Genomic DNA, 22,469 nt, shown 5'->3' on the forward strand with positions numbered 1-22,469 from the left:
ACCTTATTGAAACACACAAGACTTTGAGGGGACTTGACAGGGTAGATGCAGAGAGGATGTTCCCCTCATGGGGGAAAATTCTAGAACTCGGGCATAGTTTCAGAATAAAGGGTCGCCCATTTAAAACAAACGAGGAATTTCTTCTGAGGGTTGTGAATCTTGGGAATTCCCTACCCCAGGGAGCTGTGGAGGCCGGATCATTGAATATATTTAAGGTGGAGTTAGACAGATTTTTGAATGATAAGGGAGTCAAGCGTTATGGGGAGCGGGCAGGGAAGTGGAGTTGAGGCCAGGATCAGATCAGCCATGATAACGAATGGCGGAGCAGGCTCGAGGGGCCTGATGGCCTACTTCTGCTCCTATTTCTTATGTTCTCATCATTTTTAGAAATACGTATTTGGGAAATGAACACAACTGGTGGAGGGAAGTAATGCAGAAACTTTTGATCTGCCACCTGATCTTTGTAATTCATAGTGCCAAGTTAAATCAACTAGAGTAAGCTGGGATTTCACCTAAATTGGAAGGCAACTAGAATTTCTAATTTGAAATCATTAGAACTTTGCTTCAACAGGTGGACAAATTAAGGAAATGTAACTATTTAAAAATAGTCCATAATCCTTATTTCTCTCCAAATAAGTCTTGAATTTTATTTAATGAACACTTCTATAGATTTCCTCTTTTTTACTAGTGAGAAAAGACATTAAAACTTCAAACAGCAAAGATGCTAACCCTCTACAGAGTGGCTATCGCCAAATTGCTGTAATCAAATGTATACCAAGTTAGACAGCAAGTTAGCCAAGTATTGACTGTTCTGAGACTTTAGTCAAAAGTCAGGCAGGATGCGAACCTCTTCATAATTTGCCTTCCCTGTTATCTGCCAGTCACCCATGTCCTCAAGTGTGCATTTAGCTGTCTGGGCCCTAATTTCTGAAATGTTCTCCTTAAACCTCTCCACCTCTCCCTCCTGCTTTAAGGCTCTCACTAAAACCTACCTCTTTAACCAAGCTTTTGGTTCCCCCATGCTCATGTCTCCTCCTTCGTCAATTTTTGTCTGATAACGCTTCTGTGACGTACCTTGGGACATTTTACCAAGTTCAGTCGCTATAGAAATGCAACTTGTTCTTGAAATCCACACCTCAAAGCTCTGTAGCATCATATACCATTGGTGTGCTACTCCAGCAAGTGCACCTAAAGCAATAACGTAACAATTTATAAAGGCAAGTACAAATGAATACTATAGGAAGGTAAAATTCAAACGGCAGGAATTTATGAAGAAAAAAGTAATTTTCCTATCTTGTCTATGAATTTATAATCAAACTAGTGGATCAATTATGTGGGTGTGCCTTTTTTCTACCAACTTTCAGTTGTCGCACGCATCTTCTAAAATGCAAGGGCCACATCGACTACAGTATCCAGCACCAAATACCAAGTAAGTATACTATAAGTTCTGAACATTACCACAAGTGATGTATGTCAGTTTATTCAGATGTCCACCATTGTTTACAAGGCAACTAATCCTTTTTAAGTGAAAGTTAACTTCGTGCAGACAGCTGTCTTGTCTCTTTGTGCATCTACTTTATCTGAAATAAAATAATGCTAGAATTGAATGTCGTCTGATTAATCGTTCTGCTGGAAACATTAGTCTATCATTTTTTCAGATCCTGATGTGCTTTGCATTTCTAGCATTATAATTTCAGCTTTCCAGTATTTGTTTTTCTCTCGCAACTAGCTTTATCTTGTCTTTTGAAGTTAAAGCAGTATTTCTGTTTTGCTACCAGAAGAGAGTGTCTCCTCCCCCTCAAAAATGAAGCTCCTACTCTGTTTAGGGTCACTATTTAAACTGAGCAAACTAGAGCTGCACAGTGGTATACACTTAAGAGTACCCATTTGACAGGCAGCTGATGGTATTAAAGCTTGACTCTCATGTTTATTCAATCTAATGAGGGGATGGGAACCAGCTGTTAAATATGGATATTATCCAGAGATGTATTAATTTTTTTAAAGTGTCATTTAACAAAAATGGCATGCATTTAAAATTAAACCTGAATGTTTGTCTACTCTTAGTCGGCATTCCCTTATCCAATGAGTTAATTTTTTTAAATCTCTGGGTTGCATGCCACTGAATGTCATATAGCCACTTTATATAAGGCTCTTTGTAGCTCCTTAAGTTACTGCATGCTTTCCTTGGTGTATGAAATATTGCAGCAGCTTTGGTCTCTTCCTTTATCCCCTCCCGTCGTGCTTTTGAGTTATCAGTTCTGTGCTGGTTCTTGGTTTGAGATTGCTATAACACTTCTAACTGTTATGTTTCTCTCATCAAATGTGTGTTTTTTTTTATCAATTAGTCTGGATTTTCTATTAACTTTTTTTTTCTCCCAAACCTTTCCCATACTGGTTAGGAACCAAAGTGGTTCCGGAAGGCAACAGCATTCTCAATGGTCTCAGGACCTTCTTGAACGACCCTCCATTATTAGCGCTAATGAATTGAAGGAGCTTGACCAACTGGACACCGAAAATGATGACGGCTGGGCAGGTAAAACGGAAATATGTTTCATCAATTTTTAGCAGAAGCCCAAATTGTGGTGTTGAATTGTATATATCTTGCATTTCAGGAGCACAGTCGGAGGTGGATTATACAGAGAAACTCAATTTCAGTGATGAGGATGAGGGAGCGGCCATGCAAAGGGAAAACAATGAAAACTGGTATGGTTTAATTTCTAAGTGGCATGTGCAATCTTCAAAGCTATAAAATTTGTTTACTGGACATAAAAGCATAGAAATTTACAGCACGGAAGGAGGCCATTTTGGCCCACTATCCATGCCGGCTGACAAAGCAAAACAGCCTAATCCCACTTTACAGCTCTTGGTCCGTAGCCTTTTGGTTACGGCATTTCAAGGGCAAATTTAAGTACTTTTTAAATGTGGTGAGGGTTTCTGCCTCTCCACCCTTTCAGGCAGTGATTTCCAGAACCCCATCACCCTCTGGGTGAAAAAAATTTCCCTTCAAATCCCCTCCAAACCTTCTATCAATTACTTTAAATCTATGCCCCCTGGTTATTGACCCCTCTGCTAAAGGAAATATGTCCTTCCTATCCTATACACCTCAATTAGGTGTCCCCTCAGCCTCTGTTCCAAAGAAAACAACCCCAGCCTATCCAATCTTTCCTCGTAGCTAAAATTCTCCAGTCCAGGCAACATCCTTGTAAATCTCCTCTCTACCCTCTAATGCAATCACATCTTTCCTGTAATGTAACCAGAACTACATGCAGTACTCTAGCTGTGGCCTAACTAGTGTTTTATACAGTTCAAGCATGACCTCCCTGTTCTTGTATTCTATGTCTCGGCTAATAAAGGCAAGTATCCCGTATGCCGCCTTAACCACCTTATCTACCTGGCCTGCTACCTTCACGGCTCTGTGCACATGCACTCCAAGGTCCCTTTGTTCCTCTATACTTTAAAGTGTCTTACTATTGTGTATTCCCTTGCCTTGTTAGCCCTTCCCAAATGCACACTTCTCCAGATTGAATTCCATTTGCCACTGTTCTTCCCACCTGACCAGTTCATTAATATCTTCCTGCAGTCTACAGCTTTCTTCCTTCATTATCAACCACACGGCCAATTTTTGTACCATCTGCAAACTTCTTAATCATACCCCCTATATTCAAATCTAAATCTGATATATGCCACAAAAAGCAAGGGACCTAGTACTGAGCCCTGTGGAATCCCACTGGAAACAGCATTCTAGTCACACAAGCACCCATCAACGATTACCCTTTGCTTCCTGCCTCAGCCAATTTTGGATCCAACTTGCCACTTTGCCTTGGATCCCATGGGCTTTTACTTTCATGATCAGTCTGCCATGTAGGACCTTATCAAAAGCCTTACTAAAATCCATATACACTACATCAAACGCACTACCCTCATCGACCCTCCTTGTTACCACCTCAAAAAATTCAATCAAGTTAGTCAGGCACGACCTTCCCTTAACAAATCCATGCTGACTGTCCTCGATTAATCTGTATCTTTCTAAATGAAGATTTATCCTGTCCCTCAACTTTTTTGAATAATTTTCCCACCACAGAGGTTAGGCTGACTGACTTGTAATTACTCTGTATATCCCTTTCTCTCTCTTTAAACAACCGTACAACCTTACCAATCCTCAGCACCACATCTGTAGCCAGAGAGGATTGGAAAATTGCAGGAAGATGGTCAGAGCCTCTGCTATTTCCCAGGAGCCTACTATCTCCAGGGCAGACATCGACGGCGAGGTCCAACACCACTTCCAGTGCGCCAGCGCAGCCTTCGATTGCCTGAGGATGAGTGTGTTCGAAGATCAGGCCCTCAAATCTGACACCAAGCTTATGGTCTACAGGGCTGTAGTGATACCCGCCCTCCTGTATGGCTCAGATGTGGACCATATACAATAGACACTTCAAATCGCTGGAGAAATACCATCAACGATGTCTCCGCAAGATCCTGCAAATCTCCTGGGAGGATAGACGCACCAATGTCCATGTTCTTGATCAGGCCAACATCCCCAGCATTGAAGCACTGACCACACTCTACCAGTTCCATTGAGCAGGCCATTATCCGCATGCCCGACACAAGACTCCCAAAGCAAGCGCTCTACTCTGAACTCCTCACGGCAAACGAGCCCCAGATGGGCAGAGGAAACATTTCAAGGATACCCTCAAAACCTCAAAGTGGAATATCCCCACCGACACCTGGGAGTCCCTGGCCAAAGACTGCCTTAAGTGGAGGAAGAGCATCCGGGAGGGTGCTGAGCACCTCTGAGTCTCGTCGCCGAGAGCATGCAGAAAACCAGCGCAGGCAGCGGAAGGAGCATGCGGCAAACCAGACTCCCCAACCACCCTTTCCTTCAACCACTGGCTGTCTTACCTGTGACACAGATTGTAATTACCATATTGGACTGTACAGTCACCCGAGAACTCCCTTTTAGAGTGGAAGCAAGTCTTCCTCGATTTTGAGGGACTGCCTATGATGATGATGATGATGTATTTCATCTCTTGCTTCTTGGCCTAGGATACATTTCATCTGGGTCTGGGGATTTATCCACTTTCAAAGCTGCTAAACCCCTTGATACTTCCTCTCTTACTTCATCTAATATTTCTCACTCCTCCCTGATTGCAATGTCTGCATCGCCCATCTCTTTTGTGAAAACAAATGCAAAGTATTCATTAAGAATCTTCCGCCTCCATACACACACTACTTTTATGGTCTCTAATAGGCCCTACTGTTTCTTTGGTTATCCTCTTTTATTGACTTGCATTATATTTTATTAAAAATTACAGCATTTTTTTAAAAAGTTACTGCCTCTCCCTGGTATTTCTAATAGTGCAGTTCCAAATAGACTTCCAAAGTTCACTTATCCTTGACTAACGTTTAAACTTGTCTACTTTTTTAAGACATTTTCCTGGTTCTCAAGCACTAGATTAGTCACTACTAGCAGAAATTCAGTCCCACTCTACAGAAGTACATAGATCTCCCTGCCAGTTAATTATTTCCAACTTGTGTAAAAGACTAGATGACTGTTTCCATGAGCGGGCCTTTTATAAATTGAAACCTATGTCTTTATTCTTTGCTATATTCGGCTTAGTATAATCCAGCTCTATAGTTGACACCAATTAAGGTGTATTGCCTACTGGAAACATCACCAAAATAATGGAACGTAGCATCACATCACAACGCTGCTATACATAGGCTATAACACTGCTGTCAAGATTTATTTACAAGTGATGCATAGCATAGAAACAGAAAAATAAACAAGAATGCAATATAGTACAATAAATTAACTTGTATTACAGACAAACTGTTTCAAAGTGAATCTGTGGTCCTTTTCTTGACTAACTTTTAGAAAGACACAATCTTAGGGGATGTGTATGCAATCGTTTTACATCGTGTAGGTATGTTGAATAGAAAACTGAAGACCTTGATAAAAATCCTTAAGTTCGGACACATCACCTGTTGGTTTGATTTTTTTAAATTTCAAAATATACTTTATTCCTATAAAAATTTGCACAATACATTGGAAAGCAGTTCAGTACATTTGGATGCGGTCAGCAATTCCATACAATACATTTGGATGCTGACGGCAGTTCCGTTCAATACATTTGCTTGCTTTACATTTTGAGGTACATTTCAGTACAATCCAGGATACATTGTAATACAGTCACCAAATTACGTTACATGTGGTCTGTTGGTTTGATTGCATTTGTCGTAAAAACAGCAATGGTTTCCTAGCCTGTGATAATGACACCACTCCTAAACTACATTTTTATGGCTCTTCACTTGTTCAGCAATATTGGAACAGAGGGCCATTAGCAGTTAATTCAGATGCCAGAGCACCCAAAGTACAAACAATCATTTGACACTGATTCCAAACAGCACCTTTGTGTGGCTGATCACAGAATTAGCATTTAAAATACTTCTTTCAAAGATAATAGCTTCTTTAATTCTGGATCAAATCTCTCTAGGGCATTTAAAGGGAGAAGCCATTACAGTTTTTCACTGAAGGTACATCTCTAAAATGATGCATGTACATGATATGCATGTTTTCACAAAATAAAAATTCTATTTGTCAGTTTGAATAATTTCCCCCCCCCTCTTGTATCTTGCTCAGTGCCTCATTGAGTAGTGCTCAGTGAGTAATGAATTTTTTCTTGATGTGCAAGTTCACTTTTCACCCATTTCCATTTTAAAACAGTAGAAGTTTACATCACAGAAGGCCCATTGTGTCCGTGCCGACTTTGCTGGAGTGATCTAAAACAAATCTCACTGGCCTGTTCTCCCCTCATATTTCTGTATGTTCTTCTGTTTATCTATTCTTCCCTAAAAGATGCAATGGCCTCTGCTAAGAACCTTAAGTGGAAAAGCATTCCATACTCCACTCTCGGTCTATAGGGTTTTTTCCAAACCCTTCTCATTTATCGTTCACACCTGTTACTGACCCCTTTCTCTCTTCCCCGCCCACCCCCCAGCCAAAATATTATTTCCCTATTCAAAATCCTTCATAGCTTTTTGGAAAAACTCTTTAATCTCCTGAGCTTTCTGTTCTCTGGTCCTACTTTGCTGGCCTACTTTGAAGTGTGAACCTTATCTATAATATTTAAGTCTAGAAATTACTGATGGCAATATTTGCAGATAACTACTTGTGTTTATCTGACATTCTTCTGTCTATTTTAAATAGGCTGTTAACAGATATAAGCATTTGTTAATACTGCCAACAGTAATTTCAGCGCTTTAATACTTTACACATTTAAGCACCACCTTTTCTAAACTATAAAGTTTATATAGTTTCTTTATTCAATCTTCCCTTTACATGAGGTCAGTCTTAATACTTTTGTTCTGTATGCTTTCTAAAGCTAGAATATGTTTTCGTGGTGTGATTCTATTTTGGTTTTTAGTTTATTTAGATAGCCCGCATGAAACTTTGTCCAAAGCTTTTTGGCAGTCCAAATAAGCTATCATGGGGAATGGCACTATTTACTTAATCTGTAACATCCTCAAAAGTTGAGATTTATCAGGATCATCTAAGTCCATGCAGACTGTTACTGTATAAGTACGTTGAGTTTTAACTTGTTGATATGCCAGTGAGCTCTGATACCGAGGTCGGTTTTGTTGCCTTTAAATAATATAAGTGCTACTTTTATCTGTTCCAGTCCTATGGAAACAATGCATGATTGCTGCATGATGTTCAGTAATCCCATATCATAAATTTCTTCCCTCATGCCCTTCAGAGCTCCAGGAAGTATCTCGTAATACCCAGGAGATTTGTTAGTCTCATATCACCATACCTTCTCGAGTAACTCTGCGATGTTAACTTCAAAATCTTTGGTAATACTGTTCCCTCTAATTTTTTTTTTGGCCCGTGCAGCCCCTTTAACGGGCTGCACCGGCTATTCAAAATTTTGCACGTGTGGTTTTACTCATTAAAAGCCGGCTCGCCAGCTGCATGGGATCTGCAGAGCACTGCACAGCTTAAAGGGAAAGTTGACTGGTTATACTGCAGAAATTGAATAGCAAATTAATATCCTAAAGAAATATTCACTTCAGTCATTTAAAATATATTGACTATTTTAACTTCACTGTCAGCTTCTTAAATGCTTATAAAAACTTTTGCTATTTCCCTTTGTTAGCCATGCATCTTTCATATGTCTTCTTAGCGATCCTAATGTTGCTTTTTTTTGCTTCCTTTGCTACCTTTCATAGTTTTCTACTATTACTTCAACTATATTTAGCACATATTTTAAACCTTATTTTTGCAATAGCCCCTCTATTTATCCATGACACTATTGTCATGTCATCCATCACTCCTAGTTAGAATGTAATTAATTTGTACCATATCAATCTCTTTAACTATCTCCCACTGTTGGTCTGCTGTTTGGACAAAATGGAAGAGGGTTGACAATCAGTTAATCTGGGTTGTCTCGTTTACCCCACTGAAATTGGCTAATTTTCAGTTCAGTGCTTTATTTTTGAATTATTTTCAATGTGGAATGATACAGGTGAGCTTCGCTCTCAATTTATTTTGGTTTAAAATCAAAAATGCTGTCACCAATATCTGGAATTACAACAGATGCACAATTGGAGGGGAATGTATGGATGTGGCAACAGCCATGTGGCTTTAGTTTGTTGGGATGCAATGTTTTGGAGAGTGCTGGAGTTTACTGTTTTTATTTCTTTGGGGGGTGACAGGAATGAACAAACCATCAAAGCAGAACACCTTGGGTCAAGAACTTCAGAGAGTTCTGATGGTCGGAAAGAAACCGATGAATGTCCCGGCGGTAAAGGTTCATCGGGTGAGATTCCAACGTTGCAGGCAGCCCCACAGTCACCGAACAGCAAGAGCTTGTCCAGCAGAGGCCCACCGCCGGATCGTCAGGTAGGCTCAAGTTCAGATCTCATTGAGAGTGTGACACTTTTGATGTGTTGGCAATAGAATCCTTCTGAGAAGGGTAGACTTGCATTTATATAGCGCCTTTCACAACCTCAGGACGTCCCAACGTGGTTTGCAGCCGATGAAGAACATTTCATTGGGCATACCAATATGTTGACGTAGCTGCTACTTTTTTTTATCCTTGACTTGTACAGGTTTTTTTTAGCCATGTATGTTTCCTCATTTCCACATTTCTGATGCCATAAGCCATAATAAATTTAAATATATTAAATGGACCAAATACGCACGTGCTGATGGTTAATGATAGCATGTATCTCCACTTGTACACTTAGTCCCAACACAATTTTGACTTCACTGCTTTAGTTATTTTAATAAGCCTCCCTAGTGGTAAATGTATCTTCTACTGTGAAAATCTAATGAGAACGCTGTTTTGAATCAAAAGGAAATGCATTCTATCTGAAAGAATCTAAAGTTCCCCCGAATTCGGATTGTAAATTTTACTCTGACCACAAGGAAAGTTTGATGGATGAGAATAGATCACTAATTTTCCTTGAATGCATTGGAAGATTGTTGAAAAAAATGTAGCAGACATGCCTTACCCCACTAATTGTTTAATACCTTTCTAACGCAAATGCTTAGAATCCTGCCCCATTCTTTACCCTGAAAGTCATTGAAGTTCTGCTGGTGTTCTGGGAAGGTGCCTGACTTAGTTACTTTCAGCTATATATGTTTAAATACTCATGTGTTGACACTTGGATAGTTGACCAGGTTTAATTGCAATTGTTTTTGGGTGTAAAGTTTAGAATAAAAGGCTGTTTTTTTAAATACTTTAGGTTTTGGGACGAACATCAGTGCAAGCTGCAACACGTGAATTACGTGGACCAGGAAATGCTTCTGTCAATCAGAAACCAGCTTCACAGGTAATTTAAACAATAAGAAAGAAAAAAATCAGAATTCAGTAAAGAGCAATGAAGTGTTTCATATTCAAATTAAGTTGATGCTGTGTGCCACTTTTATTTAGTATAGTAAGATGTTTTTGGTAATTAGGTCAGTTTGAAGTACTTGGACAGTAACTTAAGTGAGCAATTTTTGCCTTATTTCTTTCCAATTAAATCACAGCACCCACCGCCTCCAAATCGTCAGATTGTGCCAGGAAAGCTTCCCATTAGCAAACCTGTGATGCCTAGTGAAGGTGATGAAGCTTGGAGGCAAAGAAGAAAGCCATCGACATCCGATGTTTCAGCAGCAGTTGAAAGAGCTAGAAAGCGGCGCGAGGAAGAGGAGCGCCGAATGGAGGAGCAACGGTTAGCAGCTTGTGCAGCAAAACTCAAGAAACTTGATGAAAAGTTTGGAACTCAATCAAAAGAAAAAAAGGAAAAAGCAAAGGAGAAAGAAAAGGCAAAAGAAAACGAGAAAGAAAAGGCCATGGAGTGCGAGAAAGAAAAGGAAACTGAAAAAGAGAACAAAAATGAAAAGGGGAAAGACAATGTGCAAGAACAGGAAAAGCAGAAAGAACAAGAGGAACAAGAACAGGAAAAGGAGAAAAAACAAGAGCAAGAACCGGAGAAGGAGGAGGAGCAAGAACCGGAGAAGGAGGAGGAGCAAGAACCGGAGAAGGAACAAGAACCAGAGAAGAAGGAACAAGAACAGGAAAAGGAGCAGGGGAAAGAAGAACAAGAACAGGAAAAGGAGAAGGGAAATGAAAAAGAGGAGGAGCAGCCAGGGAGTGAGTCCGAAGTTTTTAAAGCACAACAAACAGAAAATGAGAGCAGCATTAAAACTGATGCAGGTACTTCATTTTTTTTTAAACATTTTGTGGGTGGCCTTGTTTTCTTTGGAGTGTTTGGATTCTAGCTTCAGGTTTTATTTCAACCACAGTTTAATTTTAGTAGTCCATTGCCTAAATATCAATAGATGTTAATTAGGTATGTGATAGACAGGAGAATCCCGAAGCCTAGCAGTACTGGAAACTTAAGTCCAGAATAAGCTAAGCAATTAAACTTTAATGACCTAACTTAAATCACTATTTTGAGAGTGTGTTATTTTTATTGTGGTGTGTATAGAGATTTTTTTCCAGAAGCCTTACATTTTTTGGTGTTCAAATGTTTGCAGAATTTTGTGTGGACAAGCATTTAGTTTCCTGATAGCTACACACATGCTGGTGGGATTGTATATTGAAGAGATAAAGACTGTTTATTGACTGGAGAGAGTAAGCAGTTCCTGGGGGGTGCAGGGATTTAAAGGGTTCTTCTGAGATGGTGTTGGGTTTACCAAATTACCCATCACCAAAATGGTAGCTGGAAAATACGAAAGTGTTCTCCATCTTGGAGCTCCAGGAAGGGGCAGATTGGAGTTTTCATACTCTAAGAGGGGCCATATGCCATCTATTCTATTTGGGATATATCCCACCGATGTTCCTGGCCTAATATCTCTATAGCTGAAAGGAAAGTGTGTGTCCTGCTGCTAGACCATCCCCAGTGGCCCTTGCACCTGGCTACCAAAGAGGTGTATCTCCAGTTTACTTTCTCTCCTGCTGGGAGGTCCTGCATCCTTTGTTTAATTGTAAATCAGATGAGGAGGAACAAAGTGGGGAGACCTGCACCCTTTTCCTCTTTGTAGCAGAGTGCTAATGAGCATTATTGCACCTCTTGCAGCCAATAGTGACAGTTATGGTGACCTGTATGATTCAGAGGCTTTTGTCAGCTGCTGCATGAAAACCTGTCTGACATGGGTTTGCAGCTGTAGAGATTTTACTGCCAATTTATTTGAGTCAATGCTTGTACCATGGGCTTTCTGACAGGAATTCCTCCTCTGCAGAGTTTGGCTTGTTTATTGTATATTTTTGTGCTGATCCTGCTACATGTTGGGATGCTTTGTCTCCCTATTTCTCTCCATTTCCTGTGTTTTTGTTCTCTGTTGCCTTCTGGACTCCTGCATAGTGGTGAACCACTGAGACCTCTGCTCCTCTAATTTTGGCCTTTTGCACAACCCTGATTTTAATGGCTCCACCATTGGTCATTCAACTGCCTGGGCCCTGAGCTCTAGAATTCCCTCCATAAATGCCTTTACATCTCTCTCCTTTTAAAACAATCCTTAAAACCTACTTCTTCAATCAAGCTTTTGGTCATCTGTCCTAATATCTCCTTATGTGGCTTGGTGTCAAACTTTGTTTGATAATGCTCTTGTGAAGCACCTTGGGACATTTTACTTAGTTAAAGCACTATATAAATACAAGTTGGTGCTGGTGCACAGATTGAAAATTGCTATGGTCTTTTAGTTTGTAGTTGTATGGTGAGGTGTCCATTTTGCTTTGGAGCTTGTGGGAACCCCTTTGCACAACGTGCCTTTCCGAGGTCCCTCAGCAAAGACTATTAGAATTCTGGAAATGGCTCATAGTGGTACATACTTGTAGCACACTATGTTCTATATTTAGCCACAGTATTTTAGCATTTACTTTACAGGACATCCATAATTCTGTTTACATGAGCAAGAATATTCTGCAGGAGGGGGGGTTCATGCTTCCTTTGCATTTTGCATAAAAGTATCTCTTTCTTTGTGTATACCAGAATAGTATGCATCCAAGATAGCGAAGAAAGCAAAAAGAGAGGTAGTTTTGGCCTCTCAGTAAAACAACATAGATACAGTATTCTAATCACCACCTAGTCAGAGTTTACTTCATTATGTTTGCAGTTTCAAAGTTAACCTGTACTTAAAATTCTACACATCAGATAAAGATTGTTAGCTTTGATATATCTAGCCTAGTATAGTTACTATGCAGAAAATGAGCAACAATATTGAATTTCTATATTGGCAGATGATGCTTCTCAGCCTATTGATCAACTGGACAGTACTCTCAACGAGAAGGAGGTTACTCAAACACCAAATGACATAGATGGTGATTTGGGGTCCCAAACACGGCCTGCTGCTCCCACGGGTTACTCAAAGCAGTTTCAGAAGTCACTGCCACCTCGATTCCAGCGACAGCAGGTAGGAAATAGGCTGACATGTCGGGCAACTAAGAGAATTGGGCTGTTCTGTTGTCTTGCTGTTTCAAAGGGCAGCATTGATGTAATTTGGGTTCTTTAGTCTAATTCTATGATAGTTAATGAGCACTTGAAAAATCAAGGGACCAGCTGTTTTAAAATGCTGTCCTTTTGATCTAGAACCAGAGTTTGAATCTAGCACAACCTGGCAGTACTGGTTGCAAGGTTCCTACAGCTTTCTTGCACAGCAAGTCCCAATTTGCCTTTGAATTCTGGAGTCGGAACTTCGTTCCAAGTACCTGTTTAATGATTTGGTATCAATTTTATGTCAGAGTCTTTGACATAAAATTGTGCTCATTCACCATGAAGTAGGCAATTTAATTTGGCCCATAGGAATGCCCACACTACTACATTAGGAGATTCACTTTTGAGTTTGGGGCAGAGCAAAAATGACTACTCTATAGCTGCCTGTGCTGCACCTGACCTTGGAGTTCTTGATTCAAACAACAAAAAATTGGAGACGCTGTACAGCTCAATATGCAATTGTAAATAGTGGCGTGTGCTGCAACTAAAACCTCTCTTTAATGTATCCTAATCATCTATATACTGAAATTGCTGCATGATTTGGTATGCATATCTTTTGTTAATGAAGTTTGGTTTTTTTAGGAGCAGATGATGAAGCAACAACAATGGCAGCAGCAACCACCTAGCGTCCATCAGCAACAAACACCATCCCAAACTCCGACCCAGTCTCAAACCCAAACACCGGCCCAGCCTCAGCCTTCTGGAGCTCCTGTGCCTCCACCACAGCACAGGCCCTTATACCAGACTCCCTTAGCCCCACCTCATCATCAGCACTTGGCTTCCATGGGATTTGATCCACGTTGGATTATGATGCAGTCCTACATGGATCCGCGTATGATGTCTGGAAGGCCACCAATGGACATGACACAAATGCACCCTGGTTAGTAATTTATAAGCAGCTGTGTTTGGTATGATAGTTTTATCTTGAACATAGTGTGGCCATGGTTTGCTTTTTAACTGCTTTGTTTCCTTTTTCCTCGTACATCATCCTTGAACTAGTGGGGGAGACAAACAGTTGGACTCTTCCATGATTTTTGCCCTAAAAGATGACAGCCTACACTATTTAACTGTGCGTGAGTCACTCACAGAAAAATGTTACAAAACAAAATTGAGTCCATCAATCAAATCACAAACTCACCTTTTTCAAGAGAACTGGGATTGTCTCAGTGCTGTGGATAATTGATGCTGGTTAAAGCATTATGTACTCTTTTGTGCATTAATACTTCAATATATCTGCCATTATCTTATTGAGTGACCGAGCAGGCTCGAGGGGCCGTATAGCCTGCTCCTAATTCTTATGTTCTGATATCAGTTGTAAGTTTCAAAGTAGATTACAGATATCACGCATTCAATATATCAAGGCATCTGTAGGATACAGAATGTGAAATTAAGTCTTTCAGAAAGACTGAATTACTGTTTCATAGGATTAGATTAATGTTTTTCATGTCCTACATAATGTTTTTAAGACCTGTTTTTACATGCATCTCATATTCAAAATCTGTATTCTAAACTTTTTAGAGGGATTCTAAAGATCCATTAGTACGTACTCCTTTTCTCATTTCAGGTTGGATTTGGTAAGTATTTCTGGACAGTTAGCTGTTTTTAAAAAAAATGAAGTCACAGGCCAAAATCTAATTTTGCAAAAAAAAATTAAAGTAAAAGTTGCTGTTTAATATTTTACTGTAATTAACAATGTCTATTTCCAGTACAATCAATATAGAAATCTGTTTGAAAATGATTGCTTCTGACTTGTGCATTATAGGTATGATGCCAACAAAACTAATGAGAAGAGATCAGATCGACAATTCTGGTTCAGGGTCTGAATCATTTGACCATCTGTCACGACCAGCTAGGGATCTCACCATTCAGTCCACAGAGCCTCGGCTGGTGTGGAGCTCTGAGCCTTATCCTCATACAGAACCACAGCAAGCTACTACCCCTCCAGTAGTAGTGGAAGAATCCAAAGATTCAAGGTGGGTTTTGTGGTACGAGTCCCATGAAGAGCAATGTTTGAGTTATTTTGAAGTTAATAGTTTGTTTTAAAGACCCCTGATGGGTTCGTGTTCTGGTCTGTGCTAAATTTATTAATCTCAGTGTTTTTATTGCCAGTCTGGCTATCATTTGACCAAGTGGCTTTCTTGGGCTAGGAAATGTGGGAGAGAGGGAAGTAAAATCCACTTGGCTTTCTGCTGTCAATCATTATTCATATTGTCTGCTGGATATTTTGGATGAAGACAAGATGGGGTTCAGATGTGATGTCCTGTCATATTCAAATAGCCTGCCAGTGCTCTGCAGGCTCGCTTGCTGAGCAAGGACTGCCTGCACCCAACAAACAGGGTGATGAAGGAAGCCTCCATTACGGAAATCATGAGTTGTGCTGAATAAGAAATTGAGGCAATGCCTCGCAGTGACACAGATGTGGTTGCTGACTTAGTGGTGTGGGGTTAAAGGTGTTCCACTGTTCTAACATTGTGTCTTGGCACTCCTAAACATTGACGCCTGCCCATGCAGCTTTAATCATTTTGTTATATCTTTAGGTCTGAGGTAGTTGTGGAACAAGAGAGAAAGATGCCTGCTTACTCCACAGAAAAGAGGCAATTGTCACCGCACTTGAGCCAAGAACTCTTGAGGGAAAAGATAGATGAAGAAAAGGGAAAATTTACCAAAAAATCACTGGAAGATACGCAAACTGACAAAGTGGCTGACTCTGTGAACTTGAAATCTGTGGATTCAGCTGTGACTCGGGGCTCACAGGAGGAACCAACATTACGGGGCGAAACTCGAACAGTCTTAAAGAGAAATCTATCTCTTGGGTCAAACCATTCACTGAAGTTGGAGGATCAGAAGAGTGATTCGCTGCCAATTGTAATTAAAGTACAAAACCGGTCTGTTGAACCAAAAGATCAGCAAGACAAACAAGAAGAAAAATCAAAAAAAGAAAGTAAAGCATTTGAGGGACTGAGGAATGAGAAGCCATTTAGAAGAGAGTCAAGGTATGACACCCGTTGGGGCCCTAGACCAGGTTCAAGTAGAAGAGATGAAGGGTACATGAGGCCAGTGCGACGTTCTGGTCCAATCAAAAAACCTGTGTTAAGAGATATGAAAGAAGAACGTGAACAAAGGAAGGAAAAAGAGGAACGGCATTCTATTCCAATCAAAGGTAATAAAGCTGCTAAAACTGAAAGGAAAGAACCGCCCCAGGCAATCAATAAAATAATCAATAAAACAGAACCCGAAAAATCTCTTCCAGACAGTTCTGCATCAGTGGTTAAGAAGATGTGCCAGGATGTAAAGCCGTTAATAGATAAAAGTGAGACACTTCCACCAGTTGCATCAGTTAGTAAAACTGTAAGCAATCAAGCTGCTTCAGGCCAAGTACCAAAAGATGAGAAGCAGGAGAAACCACATGCTAAGAATCAGATCTCCGAAAGGCCTCGTATTGATAACCGGTTTCCTGCCAGGAGGGATTCTGGTTTGCCCCCACGTAACTATCGGAAAGACGTTAGAGAACAACGTGACTGGTTTCCTGACCAAGGATATAGGGGAAGAGGTCGTGGAGAATTTTATTCTCGAGGGCGCAGCTTTAGAGGTTCATATAATGGCCGTGGACGTGGTGGAAGAGGCCGCAGTAGAGAATATCCTCGTTACAGAGAGCCAAGGCAGAGGCCAGAACATGTGACGAGTGTACCTTCATTTAGGCAAAGGGAAGAGAGCGAAACACGTAGTGAAAGCTCTGATTTTGAAGAGGTTCCGAAACGCCGCAGACAACATGGGTCTGAAACAGATTCTGATACCGAAGCTCATGAAAGTGCAAGTGATACAATTTCTGACAAAGAAAATCCAACTAAAGGGAAGCGCCCAAAGAAAGAAGGCAGGCCAGACAGTAAACCCGTTCAAAAGTCGTTTAGATCGGACAGCAACTTTAAGGTTGACAATAGATCATCAGAAAAGCTACCTTTAAAAGAGGATGACTCAAAGCCAAAACCTGGCTTTCTTCCCAGGGGTGAACCATCAAGACGTGGAAGGGGGGGAATGTTTAGAGGCGGTGGTAGGGGTGCTGGAGGCCGTGGTGGCTCAAGATCTGCACCAATGAGGAAGCCAGGACCACCTAATTCAATGTGGCCTCCTAGGTTAGAGACATCCAGAAGAGATGATGGGGAAACAAAAAAAGTAGACCATTTTGAAACACTTCCTTTTGATAGGAGACCTGTTAAATCAGAGCGTAAATTTGACCAGAGCAGAGAGCAGCTTCGTAAGCAAAGACCCACAAGGCCACCAAGGCAAGATAAGCCACCAAGATTCAGGCGCTTGAAAGAAAGAGAAGCTGCAGCTAAAGTGAATGAGACCACTGCAACTACAGTGACCCATGCAGCCACCAGTAGTAGCTTGCAGGAACACACACACTCCTTGGATGTGGCTGGGAGCAAATCACCAGACCTGTCCAATCAGAACTCTTCAGATCAAGCGAACGAAGAATGGGAGACTGCTTCTGAAAGCAGTGACTTCAATGAGAGGCGTGAAAGAGACGAAAAGAAAACGGCAGATGTCAACCTGCAGGTTGCAACAAAGTCTGGAGAAAGCAGCCTCGTTCCAAAGAGGGATGCTGCAAAGAGAAGTTTTTCCAGCCAACGTCCAGGTGCAGATCGACAGAATCGTCGAAGCAACAGTGGAGCAAACAAGTCCAACAGAAATTATTCTGGGAACAAGAATGAAAGACGCAGTGGACTGTCAACCAAGCCTGGTAGAAGAGGGTAGGTGAAAAGGCAATTTTCCTCCTAATAGTTTTAAGGACATTTCTTAAACCCTGTTGGACTGCACTATACATGGCATTTCCATTTCAATTTTTTGGCAGTTTGTTCAATCCATTTAGAACCACGGTAGACTTGTTTAGCAAGACACCTTTTGAGTGGTTTCTGACAGCTTGAAGCCCTTAAGCCCACAATTCATATGTTTTTCAAGGTACTCATTGGCAAATAATTGTAACTTGCCTAAAATTAACTTTCTCTTTGCCATAAATATTGACCAAACTTTAATTGATAGCAAGCTGAGAGTTTTTCTTGCACCATATTTTTTTGTCGTCATAAGTGACCACCCTCTTTCCCCACCCGTGCTGCGATGCTCACTTTTATCGTGTGTGTTACATTTTTGTCGCTATCAGAATTGTAGCATTAGAAAGAGATTACTTTGGGGAAATTGGATGATGCAGAAATGCTGTTCTTCCCCCTCTGGTTTTAAATCCAGAAAAAAAATTGTCTTCTGCAAGTTGTATTGGCTCTATACAAAGCAAATACACACGGTCACCACCCAGCTCCATGTGCGTATGGGCAGTAACAGTCGCTGTGGGTTCGCTGATTTGTGTCGATGTGGGCTCACAGCTTCCGTTTCCACATGTATGCGGACATCGCCCAGGACTACCTCACCACCTCTCCACTGTCTCTAAATTGGCGCACTGGTTGTCCGACTTGACTTCCAGTACTGGATAAGTAGAAATTTCCTCCAGCTAAAAATTGGGGAGACGTAAATCATTGCCTTTGGTCCTCGCTGCAAATTCCGTTCCCTAGCTACCGACTCCATCCCTCTCCCTGGCAACTGCCCGAGGCTGAACCAGACGACGGTTGATACAAAAGCAAAATACTGCGAATGCTGGAATCCGGAATAAAAACAGAAAATGCTGGAAGTCTCAGCAGGTCAGGCAGCATCTGTGGAGAAAAAGCAGACAGTTGGCAACCTTGCTGTCATATTTGACCCGGAGAGGAGCTTCCCACCACATATCCATGCTGTCACTACGACTGCCTATTTCCACCTCCATAACATTGTCCGACTCTGCCCCTCCATGAGCTCATCTGGTGAAACCCTCATCTACACCATTGTTAGCTCTATTCCAACACACACTCTACCCTCAGTAAACCTGAGGTCATCCAAAACTGCTGTCTGTGCTCGCTGACCTACATTGGCTCCCCATTAAGCAACACCTTGATTTTAGAATGCTCGCCTTGTTTTCAAATTCCTCCATGTCCTTGCCCTTGCCTTATCTCACTCATCTCCTCCAGCCCTGCAATCCTCCAAGGTATTTGCACTCTTCCAGTTCTGGGCTCTTGAGCATTTCCAATTTTAATCGCTCTGCCATTGGCAGCCATGCCTTCATCTGCCAAGGCCTTAAGCTCTGGAATTCTCTTCCTAAACCACTCTGCCTCTGTACCTCTCTGTCCACCTTTAAGATACTCCCCAAACCCTCCATCACCATAGGCAGTCCCTCGGAATCAAGGAAGACTTGCTTCCACTCTTTAAAAATGAGGTCTTAGGTGGCTGAACGCAAGAACCAAAGTCCCTGTCACAGGTGGGACAGATAGTTGTTGAGGGAAAGGGTGGGTGGGACAGGTTTGCCACACGCTCTTTCCGCTGCCTGTGCTTGATTTCTGCATGCTCTCAGCGATGAGACTACCTACCTCTTTGATCAAGCCTGCCCTAAATTCTCCTCCTGTGGCCCGATGTCAAATTTTGTTTGGTACTGCTCCTTGGGATGTTTTACTATGTTGGGTGCTATATAAATGAAAGTTGTTGGTGTAGTGGTGGTGTGGCAGGGGAGGTCATGGTAGTAGTAGTGTTTGAGGCATTATCAAAAAATGAGTACCAAGCCAAAGGGGATATTCGGCTGACAAAATCTTGATCAAGGAGGTGTGTTTTAAGGAGGAGAGAGATAGAGGTTGTGGGGTTTAGGGAGGGAATTCCATAGTGTGGAGCCTAGGTAGCTGCAAATGGTGGGGTGAAGGGAGAGGGAGGATGTATAAGAGTTCGGTGTGGGATTTACAGCTGGAGAGAGAGATGGGGAGGCGCAAGGCCATGAAGATGAGGATTTGAATTTATAAATGTACGGTATTGGGTATCAAGGAGCTAATGTATGACGAGGACAGGGTTTGATGAATGGCCTATTGTGTGCACTAGGATACAGGCAGCAGAGTTTTCAATGAGCTTAAGTTTACTGAGGGTGGAGAATGGGAGGACAGCCAAGGAGAGAGCATTGGAATAGTGGGGAGTCTGGATGTGACAGTGTTTCAGCAGCAAGATTGGCAGAGGTAATGTGCAGTAATGGCATTCTTAGGCTAGGATAAAGATATTGGAGTGGAGTAGAAGGAGCTTTACTCTGTTTATCTTACTGAGTGTCACTCGGGAGTGTTTATGCTGGCACCTAGTGACCAAATGAAGTGCTCAATTCTTCAGCAGATACCCCTCATGAACTCAAAATTCCACTTTTATTTTTTTTAAAAACACGTTGGAATAGTGTTAGATATATATGTGTCCAGTAAATACTCAACCAGATGTAGGAGCAGCAGTCACAAGTGTGCTTCAATTAATGTGTCCAGTGTGACTTTAATGTGTTCATGTGGCTCCTTTTATTTTTATGGGAAATTTTACTTAAGTTCTTGGTACTTACCAGGTGAGCTTGTAATCAAGCTTTTGAGATGAGGTCCATGAATGCAAGATAGAAGTAAGTGGCAGCTGGTAGTATTTATTCAGAAAGAAAGCTTCAATGTGTTTCAATTATTTATCTCCTGTGGGTCAATCATGCCCACCTTTTTATTGTATTTCTTATCACTAACATCATTTTGTTTAGTTTTTAAAAAATTCACAGAAAAAAATGCTTGGGTTGTTTGCTGGGGAAGAAGAAATGCAAACAGCACCTTTATTTTGGAACATGGAGTTTTTGTATTTTTTTAAATATGTAACTTTTAAGAATCAGAAATGGTAATTTAAGAAATGTGTTTTGATAATCAGTATTTAACTTTGAATGATGGAACTTGTAAAGTAGGAGGAGGGTGTAATAGATTTGCAGAATTAATTGGTACATCTTCAGCTTAATTAGAATTGTTTGTGTACCCAATGTATTTTTCTTGATTGATTTTTTCCATGTAGTTTTACCTGGGGGTGGGGTGGTAATAGACTGTCTTCTCTTTAGGGGATAGTGGATAGTTTCTTGTGTTCGTATGGTTTGTGTGATGTAGGCTTTTTGAAGAGAGAACAGCAATGATTGGTATTGATCCCACCAGCAGTAATGTGGCTCACCACCCAGGGGAAAGTAGCAACACGGCCACAGCTCCAAAGTCTAAAGATGCAGCTGCCAAGAAAAGAGAGGAGTCCAAATCAGCAAAGAAACCTAAAGAGAAGCCTGATGCACTGTCGCAGTTCGACCTGAATAACTATGCTAGTGAGTACTACTTCATTCATGGATTAATGTCGCAACTGAAAATAAACTCCATTCTAATTTAATTGCTCGTTATTTATGAACAACCTCCTAAATACATATAATAGTTTTAAGTTTAATAATTCTTTTCATTGTCATGGGCTTATTACTCAAGTGAAGGACTCTTGAATCCTCTCTCGGATAATGTGAGTTGCCTTTTATTGTCCTTTAGAGATGACTGCTATCAAATACCCGAAGTAGGAAGCAAAGTTCTAAATCGTTTGATGTCATAGTAGTAGATATGTGGGTTTACGATCTCTTAAATTGCTGAATTTTTAGTCGGCTGTGCCACCACGGAGGAGTGTCACTTTAAAGGCCACTGATTTCCCCGAGATGATTCCTCCCTATGGAGAAAAGTTAAACCTGGGCAACTGTCTGTGGCTGGTTTAGAGTGAAGTGGAGGCCTAACCGGTTACTCAGTTTTTCCCTGCCTGTAGTTTCATTACTTCATCATGTGGGTTGGATTCCCTCTAATTTTCAGTGCAAAAAGATATCTCTCCTGCTCTTATGTAAAATGTTTTGTCGTCTTCACCATATTTTCTCTCCTGTTTGCACAGCAAATTCTTGCCCCTCAATGTTGGTGAGCTTATCACTGGAGAGTAATATCTGTTGCAGTTGCAAATCATGATTAATGTTGCCAATTCACTTTGTCATTGTAGGTGTGGTGATTATTGATGATCACCCAGAGGTGACAACAGTTGAAGACTCGCAGTGCAACACAACTGATGATGGGTTCACTGAAGTTGTGTCAAAAAAACAACAGAAACGTTTACAGGATGAGGAACGCAGAAAAAAGGAGGAGCAAGTTGTACAGGTGACTGATTAAATTAGTATGCAGCTTTGGTATGCAGTGTATTTGGTTATTTGAATACATAGGGAGGAACTATATAGTCTCATTGATATGCAGGCATTATGAAATTCACTGGAAATGTTCATTCCTGTATATTTTCCAATTGTATATTTCAGAGTAGTTTTATCAAGTGTTAAGTACCCCATTCTTCCATTCAAAATGCTTTGAAATTTTACATGGCAAGCATTCTATTTAAATTATAATTTTCCCCATCAAAACCATATAATGAAAATGTAATATTTCTAAGTTAACAAATGAAAGTGCTTTCTTAAATTTATCCACTGCCAACTTTGCAGCAGTGTGCCTCAGTTACTTCAAAAATTGTAGTTTTCTGAACAAAACAGCTCAATCCACACACGTCGGTACAATAGTTAGAATATTTACTTTTTATTAAAG

At 40.9% G+C, this 22,469-nt stretch overlaps 1 protein-coding gene across 7 annotated transcripts in view; it reads left to right on the forward strand.

The window, feature by feature from the left end:
• prrc2c (proline-rich coiled-coil 2C) overlaps window positions 1-22,469 on the forward strand; it is a 99,179-nt gene that overhangs the window by 43,264 nt on the left and 33,446 nt on the right. For 5 of the 7 annotated variants that reach the window (XM_070887364.1, XM_070887369.1, XM_070887368.1 and 2 more), the window contains exons 7-18: window positions 1,365-1,429; window positions 2,400-2,533; window positions 2,613-2,703; window positions 8,716-8,902; window positions 9,751-9,837; window positions 10,037-10,706; window positions 12,732-12,904; window positions 13,567-13,864; window positions 14,747-14,957; window positions 15,522-17,735; window positions 21,030-21,187; window positions 21,883-22,037. In XM_070887364.1, the coding sequence (XP_070743465.1) occupies window positions 1,365-1,429; window positions 2,400-2,533; window positions 2,613-2,703; window positions 8,716-8,902; window positions 9,751-9,837; window positions 10,037-10,706; window positions 12,732-12,904; window positions 13,567-13,864; window positions 14,747-14,957; window positions 15,522-17,735; window positions 21,030-21,187; window positions 21,883-22,037 (4,443 nt within the window). The remainder of the gene's footprint in view (window positions 1-1,364; window positions 1,430-2,399; window positions 2,534-2,612; window positions 2,704-8,715; window positions 8,903-9,750; window positions 9,838-10,036; window positions 10,707-12,731; window positions 12,905-13,566; window positions 13,865-14,746; window positions 14,958-15,521; window positions 17,736-21,029; window positions 21,188-21,882; window positions 22,038-22,469) is intronic. The other 2 variants (XM_070887365.1, XM_070887366.1) reach the window with 2 other exon arrangements.

This window comes from Pristiophorus japonicus, chromosome 8 (assembly GCF_044704955.1).
Source record: "Pristiophorus japonicus isolate sPriJap1 chromosome 8, sPriJap1.hap1, whole genome shotgun sequence".
Taxonomy (NCBI): domain Eukaryota; kingdom Metazoa; phylum Chordata; class Chondrichthyes; family Pristiophoridae; genus Pristiophorus; species Pristiophorus japonicus.